This window comes from Marmota monax, unplaced genomic scaffold (genome assembly GCF_021218885.2).
Source record: "Marmota monax isolate L192 unplaced genomic scaffold, Marmota_monax_Labrador192_F-V1.1 WCK01_AAM20220418_F8-fsc00165, whole genome shotgun sequence".
Classification (NCBI taxonomy): domain Eukaryota; kingdom Metazoa; phylum Chordata; class Mammalia; order Rodentia; family Sciuridae; genus Marmota; species Marmota monax.
This window is the reverse complement of record NW_026693851.1, coordinates 435,284-450,713: the sequence shown is the minus strand read 5'-3', so window position 1 is coordinate 450,713 and position 15,430 is coordinate 435,284. Positions and strand designations below refer to the sequence as shown.

Below are 15,430 nucleotides of genomic sequence, written 5' to 3'. Positions count from 1 at the left end.
GCACTCCCTCTGTCTTCTGCTTGGTTTGTAAGTGTAGCTACCCTTGATAGCTTCCTTCAAAACCACCCACTCTATGGAATACTGATGTGCTGTTTCTAGGCAGTTGTCAGACACAAACCTGTCAGACACAAGCACTTCTACTGCTTCTAGTGGTATTATGCTGAAGAACAGTGGCAGTGATGGAGTGAATGAGAGGAGTGGTGTGGGTGGATGAGGTGAGGCACAGTGCGGTAAGGGAGGAGGAGGTGTTAGCTCAGAGCAATGGCAGACACTCTTAGGTGTTATCAAGGAGCTAGTCTATCTGTGCATGCTCCTTTTGATATTAGAAACAAGAAATAGTCAGAGATCAAGCCAAATGGATCCAAGATTATCAAGGTATTCCAAGAGAGTGATCTGTTTGTTATATGTTATAGGGGCCTTCTGTTCAGAACTCTTATACCTACAATGACTTTAACACTGAAATGACTGAGGAGTGCCTTCTGGCATGCTTTGTTATGTTTTACATTTCTAGACTACTGCAAATCATAAAGGTCACATAATCCAGTTAACAGAACTAAAGAAAGAAGTTGTCAAGAAAGAAGAGATGTTAGCCAGGCATGGTGGCACATGCCTGAAATACCCATGGCTCAGGAGGCAGAGACAGGAGGATCGCAACCTCAAAGCCAACCTCAGCAACTTAGGGAGACCCTATCTTAAAATTAGAAAGAAAATGGAAAGGGCTGGAGATATGGCTCAGTTGTTAAGCACACTTGGGTTCAATACCTGGTATCAGAGAGAGAGAGAGAGAGAGAGAGAGAGAGAGAGAGAGAGAGAGAGAGAGAGAGAGAGAGAGGAAGAAGAAGAAGAGGAAGAGGAAGAAGAGGAAGAAGAGGAAGAAGAGGAAGAAGAGGAAGAAGAGGAAGAAGAGGAAGAGGAAGAAGAAGAAGAAGAAGAAGAAGAAGAAGAAGAAGAAGAAGAAGAAGAAGAAGAAGAAGAAAGATGTAATGAAAGTTGTAATTTGGACACATCTAATGCAAAGCCAAATAGAGTACTGTGTATTTCAAGAGAAGGAGGGCATATGTACACATATGAATACACACAGTGAATCTCACCATCGTGTACATCCACTATAAATTAATTTTAAAAAATAACTATGGTAAATGGCAGAAAGATCAATAGAGGAAAGGGAGTAGGGGGTGGGGAAAGGGAAATAAAGATACTGGTGTCAGAATTAGAATAATTCCATGCTTGTATAATTATGTCAAAATGGATTCTACTGTCATGTATAACTAAAAAGAACCAATAAAAAATTAGTGGAAAGAGACAGTTTTTAATGTAGGTAAAGAAGAAATTTGTGACACATGGATATTGGGGTACAGAGTATGGCCTTGTACTGCTTCCTGTCCCTTCTTCTATCTGAATTTCTCGGATTCTTGCTCCTAATCACCCAGAGCAATCTGAGGTTCCTGTTGTGTTTGGTAGATGTGCTTTGAGAGGAGTGCAGGAGCTGAGCGGGTGAGTGAGATGTCTAGGCATGCAGGTGGGAGAAACATGCACATCAAGGTGAAGTACAGTCCGGAGATCTCTCTGTATAGATTTAACATTTGTTTTATTAAATTGCTATCCTTTTAAATATTTCTCCCTGTTTTTCCTCCTAAACACATCATAGAAAATCATCATCATCATCTATAGTATCTACCAGGTATCAGGAAAAGTTCTCAAAGTATTATGGCTATTTGCTCATTACTTTCCCCCCAAGCCATATGGGGTAGGTGTACTAGGATTATTATCATTCCACAGATGAAGATAGTACTTATATACAGAGGTTATGTAGATCAGGGCTACACAGCTAGTGACAGCCATGTGTGTATATATCTGTTATGTGTGTACACAAGTACACACACACACATACACATACATTTTCATACCCTGAATCTAAAGAAATATGGGTTTTAAAATTTAAAATGTTTGGAAAACTTTTTATCAAAGTTCCAAAGAACTAATTTCTGGAGAAGGTCTCTACTACAATTCATTATGCTAATGTCATTGGAAATATACTAAGAACATCATCCCATGTCTAGAGGAGCAGAAATGTTTTCCCATTTGTGTTAATCAACTTTCCATCATTTTTCACAATTCCTGAAAATATCAATTTAAACAAGAAAAGGTGTAATTAGGCTCACAGTTTAGTCCATGGTCCTTTGGCCCTGTCACCTTGGACCTTCAGTGAATCAGACCATCGTGGTAGAAAGCACATAGTGGAACAGAGCTGCTCACCTTATGGCAGCCAGAAATCAAAGAGAAAGAGAGAGAAAGGAAGAGACTGGGGATAGAATAAACCTTTCAAAGCCATGCCCCCAATGAGCTACTCCCTTCCAGTAGGCCCCACCTCTTAAAATTTCCATCACCTCCCAATAGCACTGCCAGCAGGGATCAAGCAAGCCTTCAACACATAAACTTTGGATGTGGTCCTACAATAGGCAGTTAAGTGTCAGAATGTGTCTACTAGCACTTATTCTATCCTGCTTTATTTGGCTTTGCCTTACATATAGCAGGGGGAACATAATATAGTCTAAAGATTTCAGAAAGGCCTCTAGAAGAATAAGTAAGACATGAGCAGCAAAGGATGAAAGAAGTTTACCAATTGTAGAGCAAAGCCAAATAGAACATTATGCAGCACCGTTCTTAACATAATACGTAGCTCACTGTGCTATTTCCTGGTGTGTCCATTCTTTTCCCCTGTACATCTGTTTTATTCCATCATGTCATGGTGACTAAGTATGATGCCTAGAACATAGCAAGGGCTCAAGGAAGTAACAGGATAAATGAATGAAGGACAAGTTCTGCTCTGCATCCTCTGTATCCTCAACACTTACCATGGAGCATGCAATAACAACTCAGTAACAAAATTTTAATTGTCTTGGTGGCTACAGCAAGGTTCTTGAATGTATTATAAAACTCATAATTCCTCAATAAGTCAAGCCTAATAATGAGACACAAATGCTCCTGTCCATTGGCTTTTACAGGATAATTAAATATTTCAATTTATAGTAGCCATAAGAGAAGAAAACTTTTAAATTACAACTCTACATACTTTTTTGAAAAATTGTGTGTAGTTCACAATATAAACAGAAAATGAATTAAGAAAAAAATATAATTATTGTCAAGTTGAACTTGCCATATTTAATAGATTAACACCATAAAATGTTATCTGGGGATATTCTTGTTAGTATATATTTGAATATCTTTGCTTTATAATTTTAAATGTATTTCTGTAATTTATAGTTTATTTGCTCACATATATTTAGGAGGTGTGGAAACTTTATTTTTTGTGAATATAGTCATGAAAAATTTAAATAAGTACAGTGATAAATTTTACTAGAGTAATAGATTTAGAATGTTTTTGTCTCATATGAAATAAATAATAATAACCTGCATTTGTAATTGGAGAATGTGAGTTAATTAAAATTACAATTTGATTAGTTGGCTTTTATTTTTATTATTTTAGTCAAATTTTGGCAATATATATTTAATGAGGAGGAAATTAAATGCTTGACAAATTATGGATATTTATTCCTTTTAATTCATAGACATGTTTAACATAAAACTTAGAGGTAAAGATAATGATTCAATTGTGGTTAAAAATGGGGGTGGGGAGCATACAAGTGGATGCACTAAAAATCCACCCACTTGTCTTGTATTTGCTTTGTTCAGAAGGTAATGGTGACTTTGAAGTAGAAAAATATTGATTCATCATGTTACAGCCAGAGGGATATTAATACATTTTCCCTTTTTCCTTCTAGCACACTGATTTATGTCAGTACATGGACAAGCACCCTGGGGGGCTCCATCCAGATAATGTGAAGGTAGGAAAAGAGATTTCTCAAGCCAACGGTTACCACTTTTTATGTGCATTTTACTGAGCCTAAGTCTAACATCTCTAACCATAATTTAAAGTTAAAATTTTCTGTGTAAAGAAAAGTAATATAGTCATTGCTTCAGTTTAGTTGGTAGAAACTTTTATCATTCAATATTTTCACTGGAGAATATTTATTTAGATCACATTCTGTTTTTTCTTCATGGAGAAGCATTTGCCAGCAGTGAGTGGGATACACTGGAATCCTATTTTAACACTGTTTTCAGTAGGGGAGTTCAGTATCTCTTAACTAGAACCCCACACATAAGTGACATTTGATTTCAACATAAAGCGTGGTTATGATCCAAAGTGGTGTTATGATGTGTTCATAGTATATAAGTTTTCATTCATTTTTTTAAATGGTTCTGTAGATTGAACCCAGGCTTTTATGCATGCTAGCACTCTACCACTGAGCCAAATCCCAGCCCCCTGATTTCTCATTTGTATGTATAAAACAGATAAAAGTTCTACTATCTACTGCTTCTTTTAATTTCCTTTACTAGAAATTTGATGACTCTGTTTCAAAAGAATGAAATTCTGAGATTGGGCCATCTTGAGAAATCATTACAAAATTTCAAGCTTAATACAAGGGACTCTTCTTAGCATATGTTACGGATTAGAGGATTCCAAAACTATATCTGAAGACTTAGCATGCTTATATTTTGTAATTCAAATGGCTTCATTTCTTGATCCTAAGAACCAGTTGAGTATTATGCATGCATTTGAAGTAACATGATTAGTCTCCATTCCTTCCATTTGTTATTTACATCAATCTTTGCAACATAATGTATTTTTTTGTTTTGTGCTTTTTACTTTGCTTTTATACCTATATATGCATAAATGGTATTTTGAGTATTTTTTTCCTTTAGAAAAATAATACCTAGGGCTGTGGCTTAGCGTTAGAGCACTTGCCTAGCAAGTGCGGGGCCCTGGGTTCAATTCCCAGCACCACATAAAAATAAATAAAGATTTAAAAAAAAAGAAAAATAATACTTATTATCTTTTTTTCACTTAAAATATACCATGGATAGCTTTTAAAATCAATTTATTATGATGTAACAGTCTTTCAGATAGCTGTACATTATTCCATACTCTGAATAAACCATAATTTTAACAGTTCCTTATTTTGGAATTTTAAAATTATTTACAGAATATTGCTCTTATAAGTGATCCTAAATATTAGTATAAAACCATTATGATTTTATTTATCTTGTATAGATACTTAATGATCTTGCTTGTTAAGGCAGAGATACAGTTCCTGTATTCATGAGTTTGACTAGAACTTTTGCCTACAAGACTATAAACCACAGATGGACTATTTTCCTTTACTCTTCCCAGCATTGAATATAGCTGATCATTTTAATTTTTTTCCATTCTGATTAGTAAGACTAAAACGTTCTTTATGTTGGTGTTTGCCTCCTGGTGACATAGAGCATCTTTTTATGTTTCCTTACCATTTATAACTCACCTTTTCTATATTGCTTATTCTTATACATTGTCCATTTTCTTACACATTTTCTTACCAGTTTGGTTTTGGTTTTCTTAATAAATCATAGGTGTTTTTAATATTTGTGATTATTAATAACAAAGGCTTTTATGGTGGCAAGTCACACGATTTAAAAACACAGAAACTTGTAGGAAATTGGACAAAACAGTTTGTTTTTAAATAAGTAATTGAATCAATGTGGCACTTATGTCTATCAGTCTATTGATTTTTATATATCCCTCTTTTCTTGAAAGATTTCCTTTATTTATGAATTTATGATTTATTTATTTTTTCATAAAAATCTGGGTTTTATGAAATCTGTTGCCATAGTTTTTTTTAGTAGTTGGGGAAGAAATTTTAGCAGATGAAAATACTTACTTTAATATTTTGCCCAGATTCAAGTCTAACTGTATCAATAACGTGCAATATCCTAAAAGTATCTAACAATATAAAACATGAACATGATTTTATTATTTAACATTTCAAACACTCAAGTTCTCTCATTTATACATTTACATACTTTCTTCTGATTAATTGGGTTCGAATCAACAGTACAAATGCATTCATACTTCTTTTTACCACTCTCACCTAGAAATCTGTAGAGAGGTATTTACCTTTAGCTCTGGGGAGCCTAAAGGTCTAAGAGCCACATTTGGAATCAGCAGGTATTCTGAAGTACCTTTGACTTTTGGACTCAAATTAGTGATTGGATGGAATTAAAGAGCTATAGATTTTCACAGAGTCATGATTTCACTGGGTTTTATTATCCTAATTTAGTTTTCTCAATACCCCTCTTGTTGTTGTTAGTTGTGGCTAAGTGCTGTAGAGAATTTTGTTGGTGAAACAAAAAAACAAAACTCATTTCACAAAGCATTTTTTCCTCTATACCCTCAAGCCATCATCACTAGTGATAGTTACATTTTTACTGTATATTCTTCCGTTCCATTTTATTTTTTCTCTTCTCCTCTGGGTGGCTGTTTTTCAGTATAGTCTCTCAAACTATAGCAGCTCTTATCCATGTTTCACATGTTTTTCTTTCATCTCATGGCCCTTCATCATATTTCAGATACTTAATATTTACTAGTTATTTCAAGTCCACGTTGCACTGTGGCAATAAAAAAGCTTCAAATACTGCAAGAGATGCTTCCTTTTAGGGTCAGTGAGAAACAATGCTGAATGAGCATAGAAATAATGTTGAAAGAATTAGGTGTGACACCTGCAATGAATCTGGGTATTGGTTACATACAGCAGGAATCATTTCCACTCACAAGTTGTATAATGCAGTCACAGATTGATGCTATACTATATATTTTTGCCTCTAAAAGAATATGATGTGATTTACCTTATTGCATATAATTTTGAATAACTGAAAGGCTGCAACATAACATATATTGTATGGGAACCCCTTCCCCCATAGTTAGTAAAATCATGGGTCCATGAGGATTTTCCAAGACAGTTCTGAGTACTTTAATTCTTGGCATGGTTAAGAGTACCAGAAAGCCTCAGTAATCATAGGATATACCATGTATAATGTAATATAATGTAATAATTACATATATTTGATATAGATTCTCTTTTTACTGCACTGAACCAGAATCAAAATTTTAAAACTCTGTAGGTTGGAAAAGTGGGCATTTACTCAGACTAAAGGAGAATCCAGGGATCCTCTCATGACCCACAGAGCCTTCTTGCTCTCTGAAGCCCTGCAAGGCTCAATACCCTCTCCCTATCACTCTGCAGACTGGAGGATGTGTGTGATTAGATGATCCTGGTCTGTTGCTCTCCCCATAACCCTGTAGCCTGCTGACTTCCATTGCTTCTTACTCGGCCAGCAGGGGAGGGAAAGTAAGTTGACTTTACTTTTTGCAACCTCCATATTAACAATGGTGGTGGGCAAGTGGGAAGGTACCTGGGAGAATGAGAGACATGGTGGTGGGCAGGTGGGAAGGTACCTGGGAGAATGAGAGGGTTTGACCTGGGGTGCTTCAGAAAACAGTATCATGCATCTAGGTAGAATATTGTAAGAGTCTTCTTTGGAGAATCTGATCAGTCTAAGAGAATAGACCAAAAGAATCCAGACAACTGTACAATAATTATTATAGCTAAATAAATAAATTCATCAAAGTAGTAGGATATAAAATCAACACCCATAAATCAATGCATTCTAATACACTAGTGATAAGTCCACTAAAAGAGAAATTAGGAAAACTGCCCCATTCACAATAGCCTCAAAAACAAAAACAAAAAAAACCTTGGGAATCAATCTAACCAAAGAGGTGAAAGACCTCTACAATGAAAACTACAGAACTCTAAAGAAAGAAATTAAGGAAAACCTCAGAAGATACTGGATACCTTGGATAGGCAGAATATCATCAAAATGACCATACAACTCAAAGAATTATACAGATTTAATGCAATTCCTATTAAAATCCCAGTGAACTAGAAAAAGCAATTATGAAACTCATTTGAAAAAATAAGTGACCCTGAATAACCAAAGCAATCCTTAGCAAGAAGAAGAAAGCAGGAGGCATCACAATACCAGAAATTAAACTATACTACAGAGCCACGGTGAGAAACATGGCATGGTGTTGGCACCAAAATCAACACATAGAGCTGTGTTACAGAATGGAAGACATAGAGACAAACACACATAAATGCAGTTATCTGGACAAAGGTGTCACAAATGTTCATTGGAAAAAAGATAGCCTCTTCAATAAATGGTCCTGGGAATACTGGAAACCCATATGTAGCAAAATGAATTTAAACCCTCTCTCTTACCCTGCACAAAATTTAACTCAATGTAGACCAAAGACCTGTGCTTAATAAAAGAAAAAGCAGGTCCAAATCTTTACCACTTCAGTTTAGGAACTGACTTCCTTAACAGGACTTATAAAGCACAAGAAGTAAGATCAAGAATCAATAAAAGTAAACTTTTTAAAAAAAATAATTAGGAGTACACTCTAAAATAATGAAAAAAAAGTATAGCATAGTAAATACATAAACCAGTAGCAGCCTTTTCTCATCACCTACAGGATATACTATATATAACTATGTGCTATGCTGTTATACAACTGGCTGTACAATGGGTTTCTTTGCATCAGCTTCAGCACAACCCCATGACATTGATTGCACTGCCACCTATGCCAGCCACAACATCCCTAGGGGTTGGGAATCCTTCAGCTTCATTATCAAGTTTACTGTAATACAGTGTGCCATGTGATGCCAGTAGCAATGTCATGCACCTCGTGTTATTGTATCTCTTCATTGCATCACTTTTTCTTGTGTTTGGTTTACTCTTGTAGTGAGTTGTTTACTTAGGAGTGCACACACACAGCCTACATGTGGAGCAGACTAAATACACTCTGTGATGTTCACAAGATATTGACTCACAATGCATTTCTTAGAACATTAGAACATGTCCTTAAGCAATGAGTGACTGCATGTTATATATATATATATATATATACACACACACACACACATATATATACATATATATATACATGCATGCATGTATATATTTAGGACATGCACATATATATTCAAAACTTATATGTGTGCGTATACACATTTGCAAGTGAGATAAATATTTACAAATAGTGAACCTCAGCAGACCATGTGGGGAAGTTGGCTTGCTCTTGGAGAGGGAAAAAATGCATCAAAACTGGTAACAGAAATTCCCATTTTCAACTGTTAAAATATTGGTTTTGATTCAACAAATACTTTCTTGAGTACCAAACATCCACTGTTCTACTTAAATCAATTTCTTGAATACAACTGAATCTCTAGCTGATGATTCAGATTTCGTTGTTAAATATTGAACTTCAGTTAAACACTGTTTTATCCTTTTTCCCTGAAAAAAAAGAATCAATAAGAAGGATAGATTTAAACTAAGAAGTTTCTCCTCAGAGCATACAGAATGGGAGAAAAATCTTTGCCACATGCACCTCAGATAAAGCAGTAGTCTCCAGGATATATGCAGAGTTCAAAAAACTTAATGCCGAAGAAAAAGAAACCCAATCAACAAATAGGCTCAGAAACTGAAAAGACACTTCAGAGAAGAAGAAATACAATTGATCAACAAAATAATGAAAAAAAAAGTTCAACCTCTATAGCAATTAGAGAAATGCAAATCAAAACTATATTTGATCTCACTCAAAGTTATAATGGCAATTATCAATAATACAAGCAACAATAAATGTTGGTGAGGATATTTGGGGAAAGGGGTACATTCATACATTACTTTTGGGATTGCAAATTGGTGCAACCACTCTGGAAAGCAGTATGGAGATTTCTCAGAAAACTTGGAATGAAACCACCATTTGACCCAGCTATCCCACTCCTCAGCTTATACCCTAAGGACTTAAAATCAGCATACTACAGTGACGCAGCCACATCAATGTTTATAGCGGCTCACCTCATTATAGCTAACCTATGGGATCAACTAAATGCCATTCAATAGATGAATAGATAAAGAAAATGATCTATTTTAAGGCTAACGGAATATTAGCCTTAAAGAAGAATGAAATTATGGCATTTGCTGGTAAATGGATAGAGCCAAAGAATATCATGTTAAGCCAAATAAGCCAATCTCAAAAAACCAAAGACCAAATGTTTTATATGTGGATGTTAATTCACAGTAAGGGGTGGTGGGGGGATGGCTAGGGAAGGATAGAGGTAGGTAGGATTAGTCAGAGGGGAGTAAAGAGAGAGGAGGGGCTAGAGAATAGGAAAGATAGTGAATGAATTGGACATTATTACCCTATGTGCATATACGACTACATGAGTGATGTGATCCTACAACCAGAAGAAAGAGAAGTTATACTCCATTTATGTGTAATGTGTCAAAATGCATTCTAATGTCATGTATAACTAATTAGAACAAATTTAAAAAATAACCTAGCTAAAAAATACATAAATTTGAGTAGGCAAAGTTGCTCCTATTGATTGGATTTAGAAAGATACAAATGACAACTTTGAAATAAATTTTTATTTATTGTCTCAGAAGTAAATAAAAAATCATGCATCAATTAAAAAAAAGAACTTTTTTTTCATTTTTTTATTGGTGCATTATAGTTGTACATAATGGTGGGATTCATTGTTACATATTCATACATGCATAAAATATACCAATGTAATTTGACCAATATCATTCAGTATTTACCACTATTCTCCTTTCCCACCACCTGATCCCACTGCGTGCACATACACCTGTGTGCCACATTTTCTTTGTCCATTCATTCACTGACAGTCCTAGGGACTGGTTCCATAATTTGGCTATGGTGAATTGTGCTGCTATAACATGGGTATACATGTAGCACTATAGTAGGATGACTTTAATTCTTTAGAACAAACATCAAGGAGAAGTAAAGCTGGGTCATATGGTGGTTCCATTTTTATTCTTTTGAGGAACCTTCATACTGATTTACATAGTGATTGTACTAATTTACAATCCCACCAATACTGTGAAAGTGTTCCTTTTTCTCCACATCCTCCCCAGCATTTATAATTGTTTACATTCTTTAATTTTTTTTAGTTGTAGATGGACACAATACCTTTATTTTATTTATTTGTTTATTTATTTATTATTTATATGCTCAGGATCGAACCCAGTGCATCCTGTGTGCAAGGCAAGTGCTGTACCACTGAGCCACAACCCCAACCCTTGTTTACATTCTTGGTGGCTGCTGGATTGAGATGAAATTTCCATGCAGTTTCTATTTGCATTTCCCTAATTGCTAAAAATGTTGAACATTTTTTATATATTTGTTGGCCATTTGTGTTTCTCTTGAGAAATGTCTGTTTAGTTAGTTTGCCTAATTGTTAATTAGATTACTTGTTTTTTAGTTTTAAATTTTTTTTAGTTGTTTAATATTCTTGATATTTATCCTCTGTCAGAAGAATAATAGCAACGTTTTTCTCCCATTCTGTAGGTTTTTTCTTCACATTCTTAATTGTTTCTTTTGCTGTGCAGAAACTTTTAAATGTGATGATATCCCATTTTTTAACCCTTGGCATTGTTTTCTGAGCTTTAGGGATTCCATTGAGAAAGTTGTTGCCTGGCACCAATGCTGGATGGAGTGTAGATCCTATGTTTTTTTTCTGGGAGTTGCATAGTTTCTGGTGGAATTCCTAGGTGTTTGCTCCATTTTGAGTTGACTTTTGTCTAGGGTGGGATACAAAGATCTAGTCTCATTCTTCTATATATGAATAACCAGGTTTCCCTTTTTTAAAAAAAATATTTTTTAGTTGTTGATGGACCTTTATTTATTTGTATGTGGTGCTGAGAATCGAACCCAGTGCCTCCTACATGCTAGGCAAGCACCCTACCACTAAGCCACAACACCAGCCCCCAGGTTTCCCTTTTAAACCATTTGTTTAAAAGGCTATCTTTTCTCCAGTGTATGTTTTGGTACCTTTGTCAATAATCACTATGGGGTTTGTCTCTATGTATTAACTTCTGTATCACTGGTCTATGTGTTTGGTTTTGTTTGTGGGGATTTTTTTTTTTTTTTTTGGTAGTGGGAATTGAACTCAGGGGCTCTTAACTACTGAGCCACATTTGCAGCCTTTATTCATTCATTTATTTGTTTGTTTTGGAGATAGAGTCTCCCTATATTGCAACTCACTAAGTTCCTGAGCCTGTGATCCTCCTGCCTCATCCTCCCAAGTTGCTGGGATGATAGGTCAGTGTCACAGTGCCTGGCTTATATCTGTTTTTTTGTCAGTACCATGCAGTTTTTATTACTATAGTTCTGTAATATAATTTGAAGTTAGATTTTGTGATACATCTCATGTTGCTTTTATAGCTTAGAATTGCTTTAGCTATTTTGGGTCTTTTATTCTTCCAAATGAATTTTAGGACTTTTTCCCCTCTGGTTTTGTGAAGAATGTTTTATGAATAAAAAAGATTGGATTGAATTTGCAACCTCTTCAAGGTGGTTCCTGGACTCAGTTCTCTGCTTGCCAGTTGAGAAAAACAGAACACTTTTCTGACAGCTGTCACTTTGTAACCTCTGGTTCAAGCTACTTTTCTTTGCCAATTCTGTCCTTTTGTTTCTTGGTGCTTTAACCCTCCCTTCTGTGGTGAACCAGCTTGCTCCAGTGTACTCTCTTCTTGTTCTTTGTTTAATGCACCTGAATTTCTGAGTCTCTAAGTGACTCTGACTTTCCAGTATTGAATTTCAGCGAGTTCCCTTTTACCCATCTCTCTGAGATTCAATACTCCCGCTGCTTGAATCCCAAACCATGGAGCAACTGGAAATGCAACCTTCCTCTAATCTGCCATTGGTATGTCATATTTAAAAAGTATAATTTAAGAGCTCTTGGAAATTAAGAATATAACAAAACAACAATTGAAAGATGGAGATTCAACAGTTTAAATATAAAGATGAAGAAAGATAAAGATGAAGGATCTTACATGTGAATAATTTGAGGAATAAAAATAGATGAGGGAATCATTGAATAGTTACTAAAACTATAGCTTTTCCAGATGTGAAGGGTGTGAATTTTTAGATGGGGAGTGTCCATTAAATGCCCAAATCATTTCAGATATTCATTATTGCAAAATTTCAGAACACTAGGTTCAAAGAAAACTCCTGCAAAAGGAAAACAGGTTTACTACATAGAATCATAACGGGCTTAGGTTTTTCAAAAGTAACACAGGAGGGGAGATGGCTGTGGGACAATAGCTTGAAAATTTGGAAGTAAAATTATTTCCAATCTGGTTTTCTACAGGACCATTAATGAAGTGTGACAGTAAAATTATCACTTCCAGTTTTGCAAGGCATTGGAAATTTTGCCTGTCTTACATCCTTTCTTAGGAGGCTACTTGAGATGTACTTTACTTAAACTCAGCGAATAAACCAAGGAAGAGATGACCAGGAAAAGATTTAACAGAGTCCAAAATAAAAGAGAGGTAAAGAAAGTCCCTAGGACAGGGATCAAGGGATTCTAGGTTGACACTTATGCTGGGAAAGCAACCCCCAGTGGAGACAAAATCTAAGCCACCAGGAGAGATTTCATCAAGAAAAAATTATTAGGTGGGACCCTCATGTGTCTCATCAGTATTACAAGGTGGAAGAGAAGTTTAGTGTTAAATTGGTGAATAAGCACAAAGAAAACTAAAGGAAAACAAGCCAACAAAGAAAAGAACTGGCTCTTTACTAATAATACCAGGAACAGGAAAAACAAATTTTGGGGGGTGGGTAGCAAAAATATTCATACCAAACTTCATTAGTCAGCTGTAAATAATGTTTTTTGAATCATGATTTAGACATTAAATATGGACTTAATGCAAAACAAAGCAAAAAAAAAAAAAAAAAACACCTTTTTAAAGGACCCTACTATAACTAAGCCCAGTCCAGGACTAGTGTCCTGGGGCCGTGGTCCATTCTGGCTCCTTCGTTTCATAGAATGTAATTGTCAGGATCATTTAGCTGAAGGAACTTGTAAAAGGGCTTTTTGACTCTGTGTCCAGTGTTGTTTTTTTTTTCCATATACCACATGATTAATACATTAAATTACTATAATTACCTTGATTACTTATGATGTTGTGAGTACTCAGCCATATAGTTTTATCATGATTTTCATTTTAAGATAATAATGATGCCTTTTCTGAGGGTATGAAAAATTTAAAAATAGATGGATGCAGCCCGTTATTGCCTTGCGTTTTGGCATCTGAATTGCAGAGCATGGAAGCAGACAGCCCTCATTACCATGTTGGTTTCCATGGGAGGCCACTCACCTAATTATGCATTGGTTTTTCTTCACTGTTTGCTAAGAGACAAGGCACTCCTCCAGGGTTACATTTAGGATCTGTACTGCAGGTGAAATTGTTTTCAAAGAAGTCTGACTATGACATAGTGACAGATGTCTCATGGGTATTTCTATTTGATGTATTAACATATTTTTTTCATGTGGTGATATTTATTGTCACTTAAATCTATGAATACAAAATAAGGAACATAATAATAATATTTAATAAGTTAACAGCTGTTTATAATGCTGTGCTAGATATTAATTGAAAGAAAACTAATTGAGCTAAAATAAGACAGCAAAATTGTTCTACAAAAATTTAAAGAGATGTGAAAACTAGGTGAGATACGCTATTATCTTTAAAAGATCATGCCCTTTTAGCAGTTCTGAAGCTATATGTTTGAATACTTCACAGATCATTAAATGATGAGATTGTAATAAATATTGGATATTTATTATGGTGATCAAAAGAATAGCACAGTGATAAAATTCTTTCGTTTCTACATTTGTCAGTTTTGACTTCTAGTTTCACTACCATATAATATAGAAAGATGATATATAGAAATGTTTTTAAATATTTATCTTGGGTTTTGAAAATTTACATATTTTTCTGGGTTTCTGTTTTGTACATAATTGTTTGTTGTAAAAATGTAAATATTGTGCACTTGAGACTAGATTGTCCTTAGTGTGATGTGGGCAGAATTTCAAGCATTACAAAGGAAGGATGGAAGCAAAAACAAAAACAAAAAAGCCCAGTTGGAACAGCATAGAGCTCCTTATTTCCATAGTAAAATATGGAGCATTTTGGCTAATAATTTTGTGCTAATTTCCAACAAAACATTTTTTAAAGTTTTTTCATTTTTGATGAGTATTCCTTTCTTGATGAATATTTCCATTTTTGAGGAATACGTACTGGGATAGATAATTTATAAGAAAAAGAAGTCAATATTAAAAAATTTCTAGAATCATTTTGCTACTTTCATTAGCTGCATAATGTGTCTATTATCAATATGGCATTCTGAAATAAGTATTCACCATAAAGTAAATGTTTCTTTGTAAGCATTGTACCAATTTTTTGGCAAATGAGTAATTTTAGCAATTAATTACTTGGAGGGCAATTTAAAACCTGAATCAGAAGCCTGGGGACATTGTCCTTGTTATAAATATTTATGATGATTAAAGACATAGCAACCAATGTCTAGAAGATAATGGGTATATAGGAAACTGGTTAGAATTATTTTTTGAAGGAATAGTTAATTTTCCTCTTTTATAAACTATTCATTCAAACTGTA

General features: G+C 34.8%; 1 protein-coding gene across 5 annotated transcripts in view; it reads left to right on the top strand.

Moving 5' to 3' along the window:
• Cdk14 (cyclin dependent kinase 14) overlaps nucleotides 1-15,430 on the top strand; it is a 599,374-nt gene that overhangs the window by 280,578 nt on the left and 303,366 nt on the right. For all 5 annotated transcript variants that reach the window (XM_058585022.1, XM_046462471.2, XM_058585024.1 and 2 more), the window contains one exon: nucleotides 3,783-3,845. In XM_058585022.1, coding sequence (XP_058441005.1) covers nucleotides 3,783-3,845 — 63 coding nt within the window. The remainder of the gene's footprint in view (nucleotides 1-3,782; nucleotides 3,846-15,430) is intronic.